The sequence below is a fragment of the Esox lucius genome, chromosome 15, assembly GCF_011004845.1.
Source record: "Esox lucius isolate fEsoLuc1 chromosome 15, fEsoLuc1.pri, whole genome shotgun sequence".
Classification (NCBI taxonomy): domain Eukaryota; kingdom Metazoa; phylum Chordata; class Actinopteri; order Esociformes; family Esocidae; genus Esox; species Esox lucius.
Genome location: NC_047583.1, coordinates 27,981,889 through 27,996,197, shown reverse-complemented (window position 1 = coordinate 27,996,197; position 14,309 = coordinate 27,981,889). Strand labels below are relative to the sequence as shown.

The window sequence follows — 14,309 nt, the reverse complement described above, 5'->3', positions numbered from 1 at the left end:
ACTTTAATGTTAGGTCACTACAAGCCAGCTAGCTAACGCTTAACATATTTTTTTCATTAAGGAACATGCCAAGTAGAGCTACAAACTCAGGCTGACAATTAGTAAATATATACTTTTATGCCAGTATTTTAATACAGAGTCAAGCCATTAGTAGACTGTTGCTGACCTCTGTTGAATGTGATGGGCAGTGGGCCGACAGTATGCATCTCAATTATTTACAATCCATTTAGTATAATACCTCTTAGAGATGCAGTAGCCTAGTTAACCAGTACATGACTTTGAACATTATGTTGTCTTTAGTCAGGCAGTAATCCAACCCTCAGACACACAGCACCTCTCCTTTGGCTGCTAACAATTACATGTACTGTAAGTTGTTCTTTAATCTACTTCATAAAAATATATATAGATACTGTGTGCATATCATTTTGGCTTCATATTGGCAGATTAACTCAAAGTATTTTGTCTTCATTTTCATATGTTTACACATACTTTGTCTTCATTTAGTCTGATGAAGGCATAGCATTTTGTGTAATTTTGGCATGTTATCTCTTGTTTTCTAAAGATTAGGATAGCTCATGTTTTGCATCAATTTTTCTTCTTTACAGCAAAGCAGCCAGACAACAAATCATATTTTACTGTCCCACAAAGAGGTCTGCCAGAGTTGGTACCAAGAATGACATGGGCCATTGTTCAAACAAGTACATATCTCAGAATATGCAGGCATTCTTTTGTACATTTTTGACTGTTTATTATATTATATTCTATCATATATAAAAGACCAGGTTCTGATGCTCTATCTCTAACCTTTTCTGGTTCCATATGTGACGCATGCGATAGTTGCATATGGAGTTTTCTTTTCTAAGAGCAGCAAATGGTGGGCTTTAGTGCTACATAACAGGCCAATATCCCAGATCCTTCCAGCTGTAGTGTCTGAAAGCCCACGGAGAAACCCTTCGTCCCAACGAGCTCTAAAGGCAAATGGAAGCCCATAAATAGAGACTTGACTGTATAGACTTTGCATTTTATCTTTAAGCAGTTTCCCCTTTTATGGGCCAGGGACCTCCCCAACCCAGGGAGCAAGGGAAGAAGACATGGAGAGAGAGGGGGGTGGAGGGTAGGAGAGGTGAAGAGGATAGAAAGATGTAAAGGGGAAGAACGGGAGAATAAGAATGAGGAAGAGAAAGAAAGAAAGAGAGAGAGCGATAGAGCAGGGTCACAAATCTTGCTGCTATTCTAGTACGTGACATCTTCGCTCGTTTGCGGCTGCTCATTAACAAACAATACTGCTGTGAAATTGGTTTAATGACAAAGTAATAAAATTGCTATTCTGCTCACAGATGGCCCCAGGCACACTGAGAGAGTCTCTGCAAAGCTTACACTAGTTGCCCGTGTGCATTCAGCTGCTTATTCATGAAAAGTGCATCCTTCAGTTTTTTTCTCCTGTTCCTTCTCTCTCCCTCCTTCCCTGACACCCTATTTTTTTTTACTCTATACCTGCAAATGAAATAAATTAACCTACTTTCCCCCCCTGTATTCTCCTTGAATTCTCTCCCTCCCTCTCGCTCTCACCCTTTTGCTCTTTGCATGTCTCTCTTTCTCGCTCTCTCTCTCTCTCTCTCTGGCGTATTCTCTGCAGCTCTTACCCCTGAAAAAAAGAATTACCATCTTAAAATAAAAAGGAGGCTCGCCCACGCAAACTCAGCTCGACTTCATTTCAAACGCAGAGCCCTTGTTATTAAACGACCCGCCAATAAAACCAAGCCGTTCAGAAATGAAAGAGCTGAAAGGAGAAGTACAGAGGCACCCCTCTCCTTTTTCAACCCCCACCCCACTCTCATTCTCTCTCTCCTTCTGACTCTCCCTGACTTTCTCCCTCTCTCTCTCTCTCTCTCTCACCCCGCATGGCTTCTACTGGTACGTTGCTTTGTGCTAAGATTTCCACAGCTCACTGGAAAACCTTGACTTAGTTACTGGAATACAGCAACAAAAAAGAGCTTCATTTTTCTACGATCAGCTGAGTGTGCTAACTGTACTTAAGGAGACGCTTGTTTTTAATGATTCTCCTCTCACAGAGGTGGGCACCTGGATGGCCTCATGACCACGGCGTGGTGTTAGCCTGTGCCAGCCTATGACCCAATGCGGTCCATCATGCCCAGACAGGTGGGCAGGGTCTTGTAAATCTCACCCACCCATCACATCACTGCTGGCACTAGCACCGTTACACACACACACACACACAGGCAGACACACCGCCACACACATTTGTCAGCTGTGAAAGCACTTACTGTATGCATGTTAGGCTAATATCTGAATGTGAGAACAGCCTGGCACTGTGAATGGATGCGTATGGGGTTGTGTGTGACTGCGCGAGTGGGCCAGACATTAGTCTCATCGTTTAGGACGCGCTCAGTGAAACGATTAAATGAATAGAAACTGCACCACCAAGCGAGAGGGCCTCTGTTCTGGCAATATTGCAAACAAAAAAAAAATCTGTCTTTGTCCTCTCAGAACATGGCTTAACTAAAGTAGGATTAATATTGCAGCATCATGAGAACAGATTAAATGATCCTGGAGTGGGGGAGGGGGGATGTTGGGGGGGGGGTGTTAGGGTCCGACGACAGAGTCAATTCTGCTAATTAACTGCCACTTAGCAGCCTCTAAATGAGAGGGATTGTGGTTGGCAGTGCCCACTGAGCAAGCCAGCAAACACACACACACACACACACACACACAGATAGAGGTACATCCACATGCCTGGTGTATATTTAGATGTCCAGAGGCACAAGATGGCTACCACTGGGACTCCCAGGTTGCAGCCCAAAAAAAGGCTTGACATTTCCATCTGGGTCAAAGTTAAACGGATAACCAGCAACTTCAGTCAACGACCCCAACGATGTAGGGGAGGGAAATGATGGGAAGAGAAAGAGAGCGAGAGAGAGAATCGGCAAGGGAGGTAAAGAGGCTGGAGAGGAACTCAAATGCCTTTGTGTAAATCCCCAAAAAGCTTAGATGTGAGAGAGGATATAAAAAAAAACACATCAGAAGGTCGAGCCAATATCGTATTTTTACATAACTCTTGGAAAATTTGACTTATTATTTTGAATTTCATAACAGCCCCTTGTGCCAAGTCAGAGGATCATAAAAATCAAATAAAAAATCGTAAAAAGCCCTGTTCATAAGTGTCTCATGGAGCTTTCTCAAGGGGGAGGAAAAAGACTCGGAGTAACTGCAGTAAGAAAAGCTGGCCTTCTTCCCCGACCCGGAGGACGGTGAAGACACCTGCTGAATGGCCTGTTCTCCACACCAGCAATACCGCGCTCCTTGTCAATCTACAGCGGCATGCGCCTGCACTGCGAGTGGGAGAAGGATGGATGGAGGGAGGGCTGCATGCTGAGAATAGAGTACTCGTGCCTCCAGGCTATGCTAGCTAACACACTAACACTGCATAGGCTAATCTACAGTAAGCACTGAGGGACAATAAAGAGAGAATGTTCACTGACTCCGCCCGGATGGGAAAACAAACAGCGGAGTGCAGTACAAGACTGTGACTAGATCAGGTGAGTTTACGGAAAAGGTGGAATTTGGACTTTCAAGGGGTCCAAACAGACCCCTGAGTCGGCCCTCTATCTCATCCACCTTGCCTCTCCCTGCCGTCTATATATCCTGTCTAGTCTGACTATCTCCCACGTTGGCACCAATCGCTACTTGGCGCCGTGTTCTGGCGGATATCCATCCCCTTATCATGTGACCTGTGCTCTGACAGAGGGCAAAGGTCGTCCAGGACCCGCCCCCATGTTTTAATAACTCACTCATTGTATTTCTTTCAGCTGCTAATTAGAGCCGCTCCCTATTTGTGTGCGCCTGTGTGTGGGTGTGTGTGTGTGCGTAATTTCCCTAGCTTTGAGCCCCAGTGAGGAGATGTAGAGGTAAAAATAGAGTGAGGCACAGTTCCCTCTTTATTGTTATTAGTGATCCAGCGCTATGGCACTTTGTCTTTCTCCTTCTCTGTTCTCTCTCTCCCATTTATCCTCTCTCTCTCCTCCCTCTCTTCTCCCTCTATCTCTCAGCGCTGTTAAAACGACCAAATGCCGGCCTGCCTGCAAAACGAGGGAATAACGAGGGGCCGATTTCCTTCCTTTTCTTTTTTAGACGCTGTCGCTCCCCTCGGCCGTCTGTCATGGGATTCATCTCTCAGGGCTACGTAATAACTCTGCACGTACGGGTAAATAATGACGGGACCGTTGTGTTCATGGTGGTGAGTGGGAGCATATCGCGTTGTCGTGCTGGGCCTGTTGCTGGGACATGAAAGGATCCGGTCAGGCCCCATTTAGCCCAGACTGATAGAATAACACGGCGTGGTCGACTGCAGCTGGATCCTGGCCCCCGGTCCTCGCTCCAAATCACCCTCTGCTCGAGTCGAGGCCTTTGCTCGTTCAACTCCTCGGCTGGTTGGAACGTCTACTCACAGCCCCTCGCCCCTTTCCCCTTTTGAAATCTTGAATGTTGCAACGCTCTGGCCACTCCCCGATATTGTTAGCCTGACGCCGGTTCGCCAAACTGTAAGCGGAGCAAACAAGACGCTAACTAATGGTGAACTAATGTCCCTTTAGCGCACTGAACACACACACACAGAGAGGGAGAGACGCACCGTCACTCTGGCTGTTAACCCACACACAAGGCCTTAGTGTTTGAGGAACAATTAACCCCTCCTCGTTCTCCTCCTCCGCTGCCAATCAGTGCGGTTAGAAAGTGTACTTTAACCTCCACCTTTTGTTCCATATTAGCAACACTCGGCTAATGGGGTGTGGGTGGTATAGGCTAACAGATGAGGCAGCAAGCCAACACCTTTTAGTGGTATTAAGCAACACCCCCTCAGAGTATTCACAGCCTGTTGGCTTTACGTTGCGAGGCATCAGCTTTCTGGGTATGGGTCTTGGGAAATGGCCGAGGGAATACAGCACAGCTGGAATGGTTTCTGTCAGGCGGTGTCCTTGGGATCTGTCTACACAGGTGAGGTGCGGCCAGGTACGTGTGCTGCGTAAGGTGTGGGGGGGGGTCGGCGGAGGGCTTGGCAGGGCTAAAGAGGGACAGAGATGCGTCGTCCATCCACAACACAGAGCGCCCTTGTGCCCTCCCCGGGCCGTGATTGTACCAGCGGACAAAGGCGTGATTCAGCACATCCTCCCCCGAGAGAGAGAGAGGAGTGGAAACTGAAGACGGCCGCCGTACCTCTCTCTCTCTCTCCCTTGCTCCCTCCCTCCATCTCTCTGTCGTGGGCCAATACCCCACCAGCGCTCCGAATCAAAGGGAAGCAGCACACAAAGCACTCCCAGCCAGGAATTTCACAAGCCTTTTTTTTGTTTGCCCCGGCCCCATCGTCAGGAATTTCACGTTGCCCGAAATTATCCCGGTCCAATCCTGGGTGGCGGGCCGTCTCTCCGACCCCAGGCCCAGCAAGGCCAAACCGAAAGACGAGGGGCAGAGGGTCCACAAGAAGGGGTGTTTAACCCAGCCGCCCCACCACCCCCCACGCCATGCCTGTTTATTCTGTTTTTTTTTTGCATTCTGTCCGTGGCTCATCTTTCATGCGCCATAAAACACCAAACAACGCGTTGTTGGCCCCCGACGGCTCCCTCTGCACCCAGGAACGCTGCCAGGCACATGTGACCACAAACCCCTATCGCCTACCTAACTCATTGATTTGTGTGCAAAACACATTCCTGGTGTGTATTTGTGAGCAGGTGCTAATGAACTATGCACTATGAGCTCAGACCAGGTTCTGGCTTAGGGTCTGTCTGGACTGGGCTCTGGCTCAAAAACTGGTCTAGTGACAATGTATCCTCCCAAGACACAATTTCAGCCTCTTTTATAAACGGATCAGCAGCATTTCTGGTGGATGTGGTTTGGATTTCATGGCCTCTGAGAATGGAGACACTATCTTTCTCTCTCTCTCTCTCTCTTTCTAGTTGTGTTTCTGTTGCGATTCCTCTCTCTCTTCAGTCTCTCCTTCTCTCTCCCCTCTCATTCCTCTCAGGTTAACACACTTTTTTTCTGCATTAATCACCATGACACAGGCAAGGCAACTCAATTTTCTGCTCCTGTAGGTAAGGTGCGTGGCGTCCCGAAACGGCGGCATGGTGAGGCATGAAACAGGCGAGCGGGGGCTAATCTTTGGTTACTGGTGTAATTGAAATGCTATCCACACTGTAGGGTGCATTAAAGTCTGATAACAGCGGTTCCTGTGGCCAATTTAAGTAGCTTGACTTCCCACTGCAAAAAAAAAAAAAAAAAAGGGAGGGAGGGAGGGAGGGAGGTGGGGGAGGGAAAAATGGTCTGACAGATAAGGCAGACAAACCAAGCTAATTCTCCAGGCATGTTTCTCATTGTGATAGAGGAAAAATGAGGGAAAAAATGAATCACGGAACCAAAAAATCAATTGACCCTCGGGTGTCTAGTCAGCCTGGGAGGGTGATAAACCTAAAAGCTTGGTTAATGTCAGCCAGCCTGTACCCAACAGATAGAGCACTTTGTAAATGAACACGCTTTGATAAATATATTAAGGAAAGCTGCGAATAAAAGGTAGAGACTTCTCATTTGTAAATAGAACCCTCGCTACATGGAATTAGAATGATAAAATGGGGTTCCATGTAATTAAGTTTGTGTAAGACCTGAAATCCGTGCAAATACCTTCCCGGAATTCTGAAAGGAAGCTGTCAGTTCAATTAATCTGAACATCACCCCGAGAATGTGCTGAACAAAATTAAGCCGCAGATAAAACCTGGGCTAGTATTTTGATAAGTAATTCCTGTATCATTTCTTTGCTTCTGTGATCATTTTATTTAATCCACCACCCCCAGTTATGTGCTAAGCCATCTACAAAGAGACTGCTGGCCAGGCCACCGTAAACCTTAATCCACCATATAGGACGTGGAAAACGGGTGGGGGCAGCGGGGGGATTTGGCTGGTGCGGTGGTGGCGGTAGCGGTAGTGGATGAAGGTAAACTGGGGAGGGAGGGGGGGGGGGTCGTCGGCAGATGATCTCTCCTTTTTCGCCTTAACCGTATCAAAGCGAATACATGTATATCAAACGGGCGTAGACCGGCGACTCGGTGCTAAACACTTTGCCGATAAAGCCGTGAGATCCCGATAGCTCGCGTCCTGGGTGTGTTCACCGCGCGGTGGGGGGGGGGGGGGGGGGGGGGGGGTCTGTTAATAAACGGTTTTCACACTTCAGGAGTATCAGTCGTCTTGGCTGCCGGGTGGGAAGAGGGACACAAAAGGCTTCTGAAAAAAGGAGAGGCAGAGCAGCGCTGGTGGCGGAGATAGGTACACATGAAGACTTGACTCACCAGTTGTTTACTTGTAAGATGGTGAGACCCGTGTCTTGGGCTAGCTGCTTTTTCTGTTCTTCAGAAGGGTACGGGTGCTATAAGAGAAAGACAGAGAGGAGAGAGAGATGAGTTTCTTTGCTGAACGATATAAACACAAAGATGCCGTCTGACACTCAGTGTGAGAGCTTGGAGGTCAATGGGCCGACGTGGTCAACCTGTGTGTTCTTTTAAAACAGTCCTGGTGAGGGGGAGGACTTTTCCTTCCCTGTGGCCTACGAGTCATCCTAATGTATAGACGTGTCCGTACACAAGTCACCGAAACACAAACCAACGTACACATTTTGTGTCAGTGTGAACCTGTCGAGGTGGCCCAACAAGTTAGTCCAAACTGCCAACCCCCCATTGGCTCACACGCTCAAACGCTCAAACGCACACACACTAACACGCTCAAACGCACACGCTCAAACGCACACACGCTAACACGCACACACGCTCAAACACACACACGCAGACACGCTCACAAGCTCACAAGCTCACACGCCCACAGGATCACACGCACACACGCACACATGCTCAAGCTCACACTCACACACGCTCACACACACACGCTCACTGTCAATACTTTGAAACACACACCGTCTCAAACCACACAGCCTCTCTCCCCTCAATCTCCAGTGTCTTAGGCTCCCTTTTGTAATACAATATAACAAACTGAGTGGGTGAAGATTTGCATTGAATCCATTAATTTTTCCTTGAATGTCTGAAGGAAAGACATGCTGCTTTGGTGTGTGTTCAGGAAGAACAGTCGAAAGGAGGCCAGAACAGAACTGAGGAGGACAGAACAGTACAGAGGAGAACAGAATAGTACAAAGAATAACAGAACAGACCTGAGGAGAACAGAACACTACAGAGGAGAACAGAACAGAACTGAGGTGAACAGAAGAGTACAGAGGAGAAAAGAACACTACAGATGAGAACAGAATTGTACAGAGGAGAACAGAATAGTACAGAGGAGACCAGAACAGTACAAAAGAAAACAGAGCAGTTCAGAGAACAGAATAGTACAGAGGAGAACAGAACTGAGGAGAACGGTACAGTACAAAGGAGAACAGAACAGTACTGAAGAGAACAGAACTGTACCGAGGGAAACAGAAATGTACTGAGGAGAACAGAACACTACTGAGGAGAACAGAACTGTACTGAAGGGAACAGTAATGAAGGAAACAGAACAGAACTGAGGGAAACAGAACAGTACAGAAGGAAACAGAACAGTACAGACCAAAAAAGTACTGAGGAGAACAGAACTGTACTGAACAGTAATGAAGGAAACAGAACTGTACTGAAGGTCACAGAACAGTACTGAAGGAAACAGAACAGTACTGTAGGAAACATAACAGTACTGTAGGAAACAGAACAGCACTGAAGGAAACAGAGCAGCACTGAAGGAAACAGAACAGGTCTCCCTCCCCTTGGTCTCAGGAACACTTTTACCTGCAAATGGAATTCTCAGAGCGTAGCTGCAATGATTCTATTTGTGTCAGCTTCAATATAGCAAACATGAGATTATATAGATGGCAGACCTTGAGCCTGTGTGTCCCTCCATGATCATACTGCTGTGAAGCATGACAAAACAACAGTGATCGCTGGTGACAGATGTCTTTAAGGGCCAGATTAGGAGACAGCGCGCACGCTAACGCAACAAACAAGACGTTATGCCTTTCAGTCAGCCGCTTTGCACAGATGACACACCAAGACAACGCGCACACACACACACGCACACACACAGGTTTAAACAGCGACGCATTAATCTTACTCATTTTTTGGATGAGTTGACAGGTATTTGACATAAGCTTCACCTTCTCTCTCCCCTTTTCTCTCCTTCACTCTTTTCCAACTAACTTCACTTTCTTCTTCTTTTTCTATTTTCTCTTGGTTTTGTTCCCCAAGTCTTAACCCCTAACCCTAACCCTAACCCTAACCCAAGTCTTAACCCCTAACCCTAACCCTAACCCAGGCCGGTGAACTAATATGACAGTAACTTCTAGCCATGTCATTTTTGCCCTGTACTGTATGATACAACATGAACTCAGAGATGATTTTGTGATGTAAAGCTGTTAGAATAGATTGAAGTATTCCTATCCGGTCTGTATAACATTCCCTCAGGTAACAATGTCTGTTTCAGTGTGCCCTTTTTAATTAAATGACAGAAAAAAACATTTGAGGAATGTGCCCAATTAATAACAAATAAGGCCAGGATTGGAAAAATAATGAATCCAGGCTTCCCAGAAGGATTAATCAGATTTCTACGTGTGTATTCAGTCCCTAATAATATGCTAAAAATCAGAAACCAAAAAAACGATGATAATGCTTACATAGAAATAGAGTTTTTGATTGCCAGGTGTTGACATCTCCTTGGCTGAAGTGGACATGATTTTTTTTTATTTGTGTGTGTGCGTCCACACATAAGTGTGTGTTTGGCTTATTCCTTTTCATCCCGGGACAACAACATGTAACAGGAGTATGGGTCTTTCTTCCTCCAATCTCAGCTTGCCTGGCTGGTCACATTAGCAATGACCTCGACCACCCTCAGAACGCACTCAAACGCATATACGCTACACAGCCAGCCTTCCAGGAATGTGCACGCGCTCCCGTACATGAACACAAATGCACAGTAATGAGGAGTGGAGGTGAGGAGCAAGCAGGTTCAGATGGGAAATGGGACCGGGTCATTTACATTGTATTAAGGCTTCCTCTGCCTCTCGGGCTCAGACCCGGTCATCAATCGCCCCACTGTCAGCCGGCACGGGTGATAAATATGGCGGGGCCGTGGCACGCTCCGGCCAGCAGCGCCGCATAATAAATGGTTTGAACAAACAAGAAAGATGTCTCATCAAGGAGAGTGGGGATGTTAAAGGGCCTCACAGAAAAAAAGCCCTGAGTAAGGAGATTTACACCGACCACATAGATACGACAGAACAACAACAAGAAATCCTATTTCATTCAGTCTGTTCTCTACCCGACTCCCAACCTCACAGAAATATACAGAATATAATGTAATAATGTATATACTATATATATATATATATATATATATATATATATATATAGTTAGACACAAACAGGCACACACACACACACACAGTAAATGTTGCCCGGTGTTAAAGCTTGCAGCCACCCATTTCCTCCACCTCTGTCTCTCTCTCTACCCGTGTCTCACTCTCTATCTCTCCGTTTCACCTCTGTCTCTCTCTCTACCCGTGTCTCACTCTCTATCTCTCCGTTTCACCTCTGTCTCTTGATCTACCATGCTCTATCTCTCTCTCTTTATGTCTCTCACCCTCATTCCTGTTTTTTTACGAGTGGAGTGATTGCAGGCCACCCACACTTTCACATTGTGGCAGATTTCCTTAAAGCACGGGGCTCTGAAAATCACAGCCACACAAACCGTAGAGTGCTGTGGTCTGGGAGGTGATACAGGCAGTGCTGTGTACACACTACCCAGAGAACTAGGCCATCACGGTGGGCTAGCGGTTACAGGACTACAGCCGCCGTGAAATTGGAGCTCATCTGTTCAGCTCTCCAAGCAACCTCTTCACAATTATTGTCTTCATAAAGAATCTATGACAGTAAATCACCGACGCAACGTAGATAAAAACCCCACAAAAACCTAAAATAGAAAATCCTCAGAGTCAACGACGTTAAGTGGATCATGATAAATCATTCAGTGTTTTTGATTGGTGATTGTTTTTCTTTTTTTCTTTCCAGTGTGTGTGTGTGTGTGTGTGTGTTTGTCTGTGTGTGTGTGTGTGTGACATGATTTCTTAATGGATGGAACACAAGCCAAGCCCAAAGAGATCAAAGAGGTTATTGAAAATCTTCCTCAGCTAGCTTTGAATGAAATCAATAGAGCGAGTTACAAACACCAAGACCAATATCCTGAAAAGGGGATTGACCACAAAATGTAAAGCGCTCTATCCAGTCTATAAATAATTAGGCCTAGAAATGACTGCCACATTTTATTGCCTGGTCCAGCGCGTAGCCAGCCTCCTGCGATCGAAACAGCTCTGTTAATTACACGGAAGCCCGTTAATGGCACAAGCGTGCGCTATCCCGCCACGTTCATCTAATTCATCCTATCTGACTCATAAATACACAACACACACTTGCACACACACACACACTCAAACAGTACACTCTCCTGATGGAGACATGCTGAGGAGGATTGCCATTTTTGTGTGAGTGTGCGTTTGTGTTTGTGTGTGTAGGTGTGTGTCTGTGTGTGATTGCTCTGTTGTCTAAATGTCAGGGTGCAATGCTCTCTGTGCTGTGAATATAATGGTCCTTGCGGTTCAATCACATTCCCAGCTGAGCTAAGCTTCTATCATTCCTTCCTACGCACTCCTTCTTTAGCCTCTGAAACCACCCCGCCCCACACGACCAGCTACTCCACATTACCATACATAACCTGTAAACTAGAGCCCTTCGCTTCACCACCATACTATACATAACCTGTAAATAAGAGCCTTCCGCTCTACCTCTTTACCATACATAACCTGTGAACAAGAGCCTTCCGCTCTACCTCTTTACCATACATAACCTGTAAACAAGAGCCTTCCGCTCTACCTCTTTACCATACTTAACCTGTAAACAAGAGCCTTCCGCTCTACCTCTTTACCATACATAACCTGTGAACAAGAGCCTTCCGCTCTATCTCTTTACCATACATAACCTGTGAACAAGAGCCTTCCGCTCTACCTCTTTACCATACTTAACCTGTAAACAAGAGCCTTCCGCTCTACCTCTTTACCATACTTAACCTGTAAACAAGAGCCTTCCGCTCTGCCTCTTTACCATACATAACCTGTAAACTCGTGCTCTCCACTTCACCACCTTACTATACATAACCTGTTCTCTAGAACCCTCAGCTCCACCACTTGTTCATAAATAACCTGTAAACTACAGCCCTCAGGACTATTACATTAACATCCATAACTTGTAAACTAGAGCCCTCAGCTCCATCACCTTACCATACCTCACAATACCTCCACCTTAAACTAGAGCCTTCAGCTCCACCACCTTACCATATCTCACAATACCTCCACCTTAAACTAGAGCCTTCAGCACCACCACCTTACCATACCTCACCATACCTCCATCTTAAACTAGAGCCTTCAGCTCCACCACCTTACCATACCTCACAATACCTCCACCTTAAACTAGAGCCCTCAGCTCCACCACCTTACTATACTTCAAAATACTTCCACCTTAAACTAGAGCCTTCAGCTCCACCACCTTACCATACCTCACAATACCTCCACCTTAAACTAGAGCCCTCAGATCCACCACCTTACAATATAGCCCCTGTAAACCAGACCACCAGGCTCCATCCTCTCTGTCTACTAATTTCCACTCACCCTTTCCAATCTACAGGATGTATTTTCTAGGTATCAAATTCATATCCAGTACACCGGTAATTCCCACAATACACAGTCATTACCCTGCCCCCCCATCTCACTCTCAATCGCCCTACATCCCCACCCTCCACCCTGAGCCTACTGCAGACCCTAGCTGATGGATGACATCATCATCAGCGCCAGTCCGGTGTGACATGAATGATAGTCCCAGGCCACAGGGTTGCGGTGTCCTGCAAACCCATTCCATGCTAATGACTCCCTGACTCCCTCCCAGGAAATCACAGGCCATTGGCTGTTTACCGGGGACGCCATGGAAACACATTTCACCAACCGACCTCCCATTTTGTTTAGCGTAGTGCTGTTTTCCTCCTGCCTTGTGTTGATTGGTGGGGTCAGGTCACTAGAGGATTATTGAAACCATACATCTTTTCGATCTTTATTAAAACAATATTTAATAAAGATGGCAGTTAGCAAACTGATGTGATAATTGTTTGAGTGTCACATTTTTCGCGACATTATTGCTTATTGTGTTGATAGTGTTTTGTAGAAATGTATTGCAATAATATGTTACAGTGATCTTCTACAGTTCTTACACAGCAATATATTATTCAAATGTATGACTTCATATATTTTCTACATTGATTGCAATCTTATTTGTTTTTTAATCAAAGTGACTAGCAGGGAGAGAAATAATATTCACAGTCTAAACAAAAATAATCAAATAAACGCATGACATTTTAATATGTATTCTGCATAGAGTTCGAGTAAGATTGGCACTTTTTAAATATAAATATGCCATTGTTAATATTATTATTGTTAATATTATTACAGTCATGACTTATATGACAAATGACAATGATATTGAATGCACAGAAGCATTTCTTACAGATGAAAAAGATACGCCATAACAATATGCATTTGACTATTTGAAGTTATTACTCATGCTTTGATTACTATTCACGCCATAAAGCACGAGGGGGGAAAGAATTTCGCCATAAAACTTATTTTCCTTGAATTGTCTGATTTTTTTCATCCAAAAGTCTGACGTCAAATCTACCGACAATCGTCAATGCAGTATTGTTAACACTCGTTTTCATTTTAAGAAAATGAACAGTCCACGGCTCAAACGTTGCCCTACAATTATAAACTGCGCTTGCTGTCGAGGCAAAAAAAAGGTTTCTGGCGGCTGGGTACACCTCTCCTCCTCTCAGTCCCAGTGTGTTTGTGTTTGTGTGTGTGTCTTTGTGTGTGGGGAGGGGGGGGTGGAGGGGGGGGGGGGTGGGGGGGGGGGGGGGGGGGGGTTAGGGTTAGTGTTTGTTTTATTTTCCTGAGCATTAAGCTGCTTCCTGACAACAGGGAGAAAACAGGCAAGAATGCCATATGACTCAATGACTCAACCTCTGTTGCTTTTCAACTGCCTGAGACAGTGCCAAACACACACACACGCCCGCACACACGCGCGCACACACACGCGCACGCACACACACACAGATCCACCCAGCAGCAATCAAGCCCTTAGTGAAGTAAAACAGTTATCGTTTCGTAGACGTCAAAGCGGGCGGGG

General features: G+C 45.9%; 1 protein-coding gene across 6 annotated transcripts in view; it reads right to left on the bottom strand.

Annotated features, from left to right (window-relative positions):
- The window catches only part of meis2a (Meis homeobox 2a), an 87,458-nt gene that overhangs the window by 18,683 nt on the left and 54,466 nt on the right, over nucleotides 1–14,309 (bottom strand). For all 6 annotated transcript variants that reach the window (XM_010878696.3, XM_010878701.4, XM_010878702.4 and 3 more), the window contains one exon: nucleotides 7,350–7,426. In XM_010878696.3, the coding sequence (XP_010876998.2) occupies nucleotides 7,350–7,426 (77 nt within the window). The remainder of the gene's footprint in view (nucleotides 1–7,349; nucleotides 7,427–14,309) is intronic.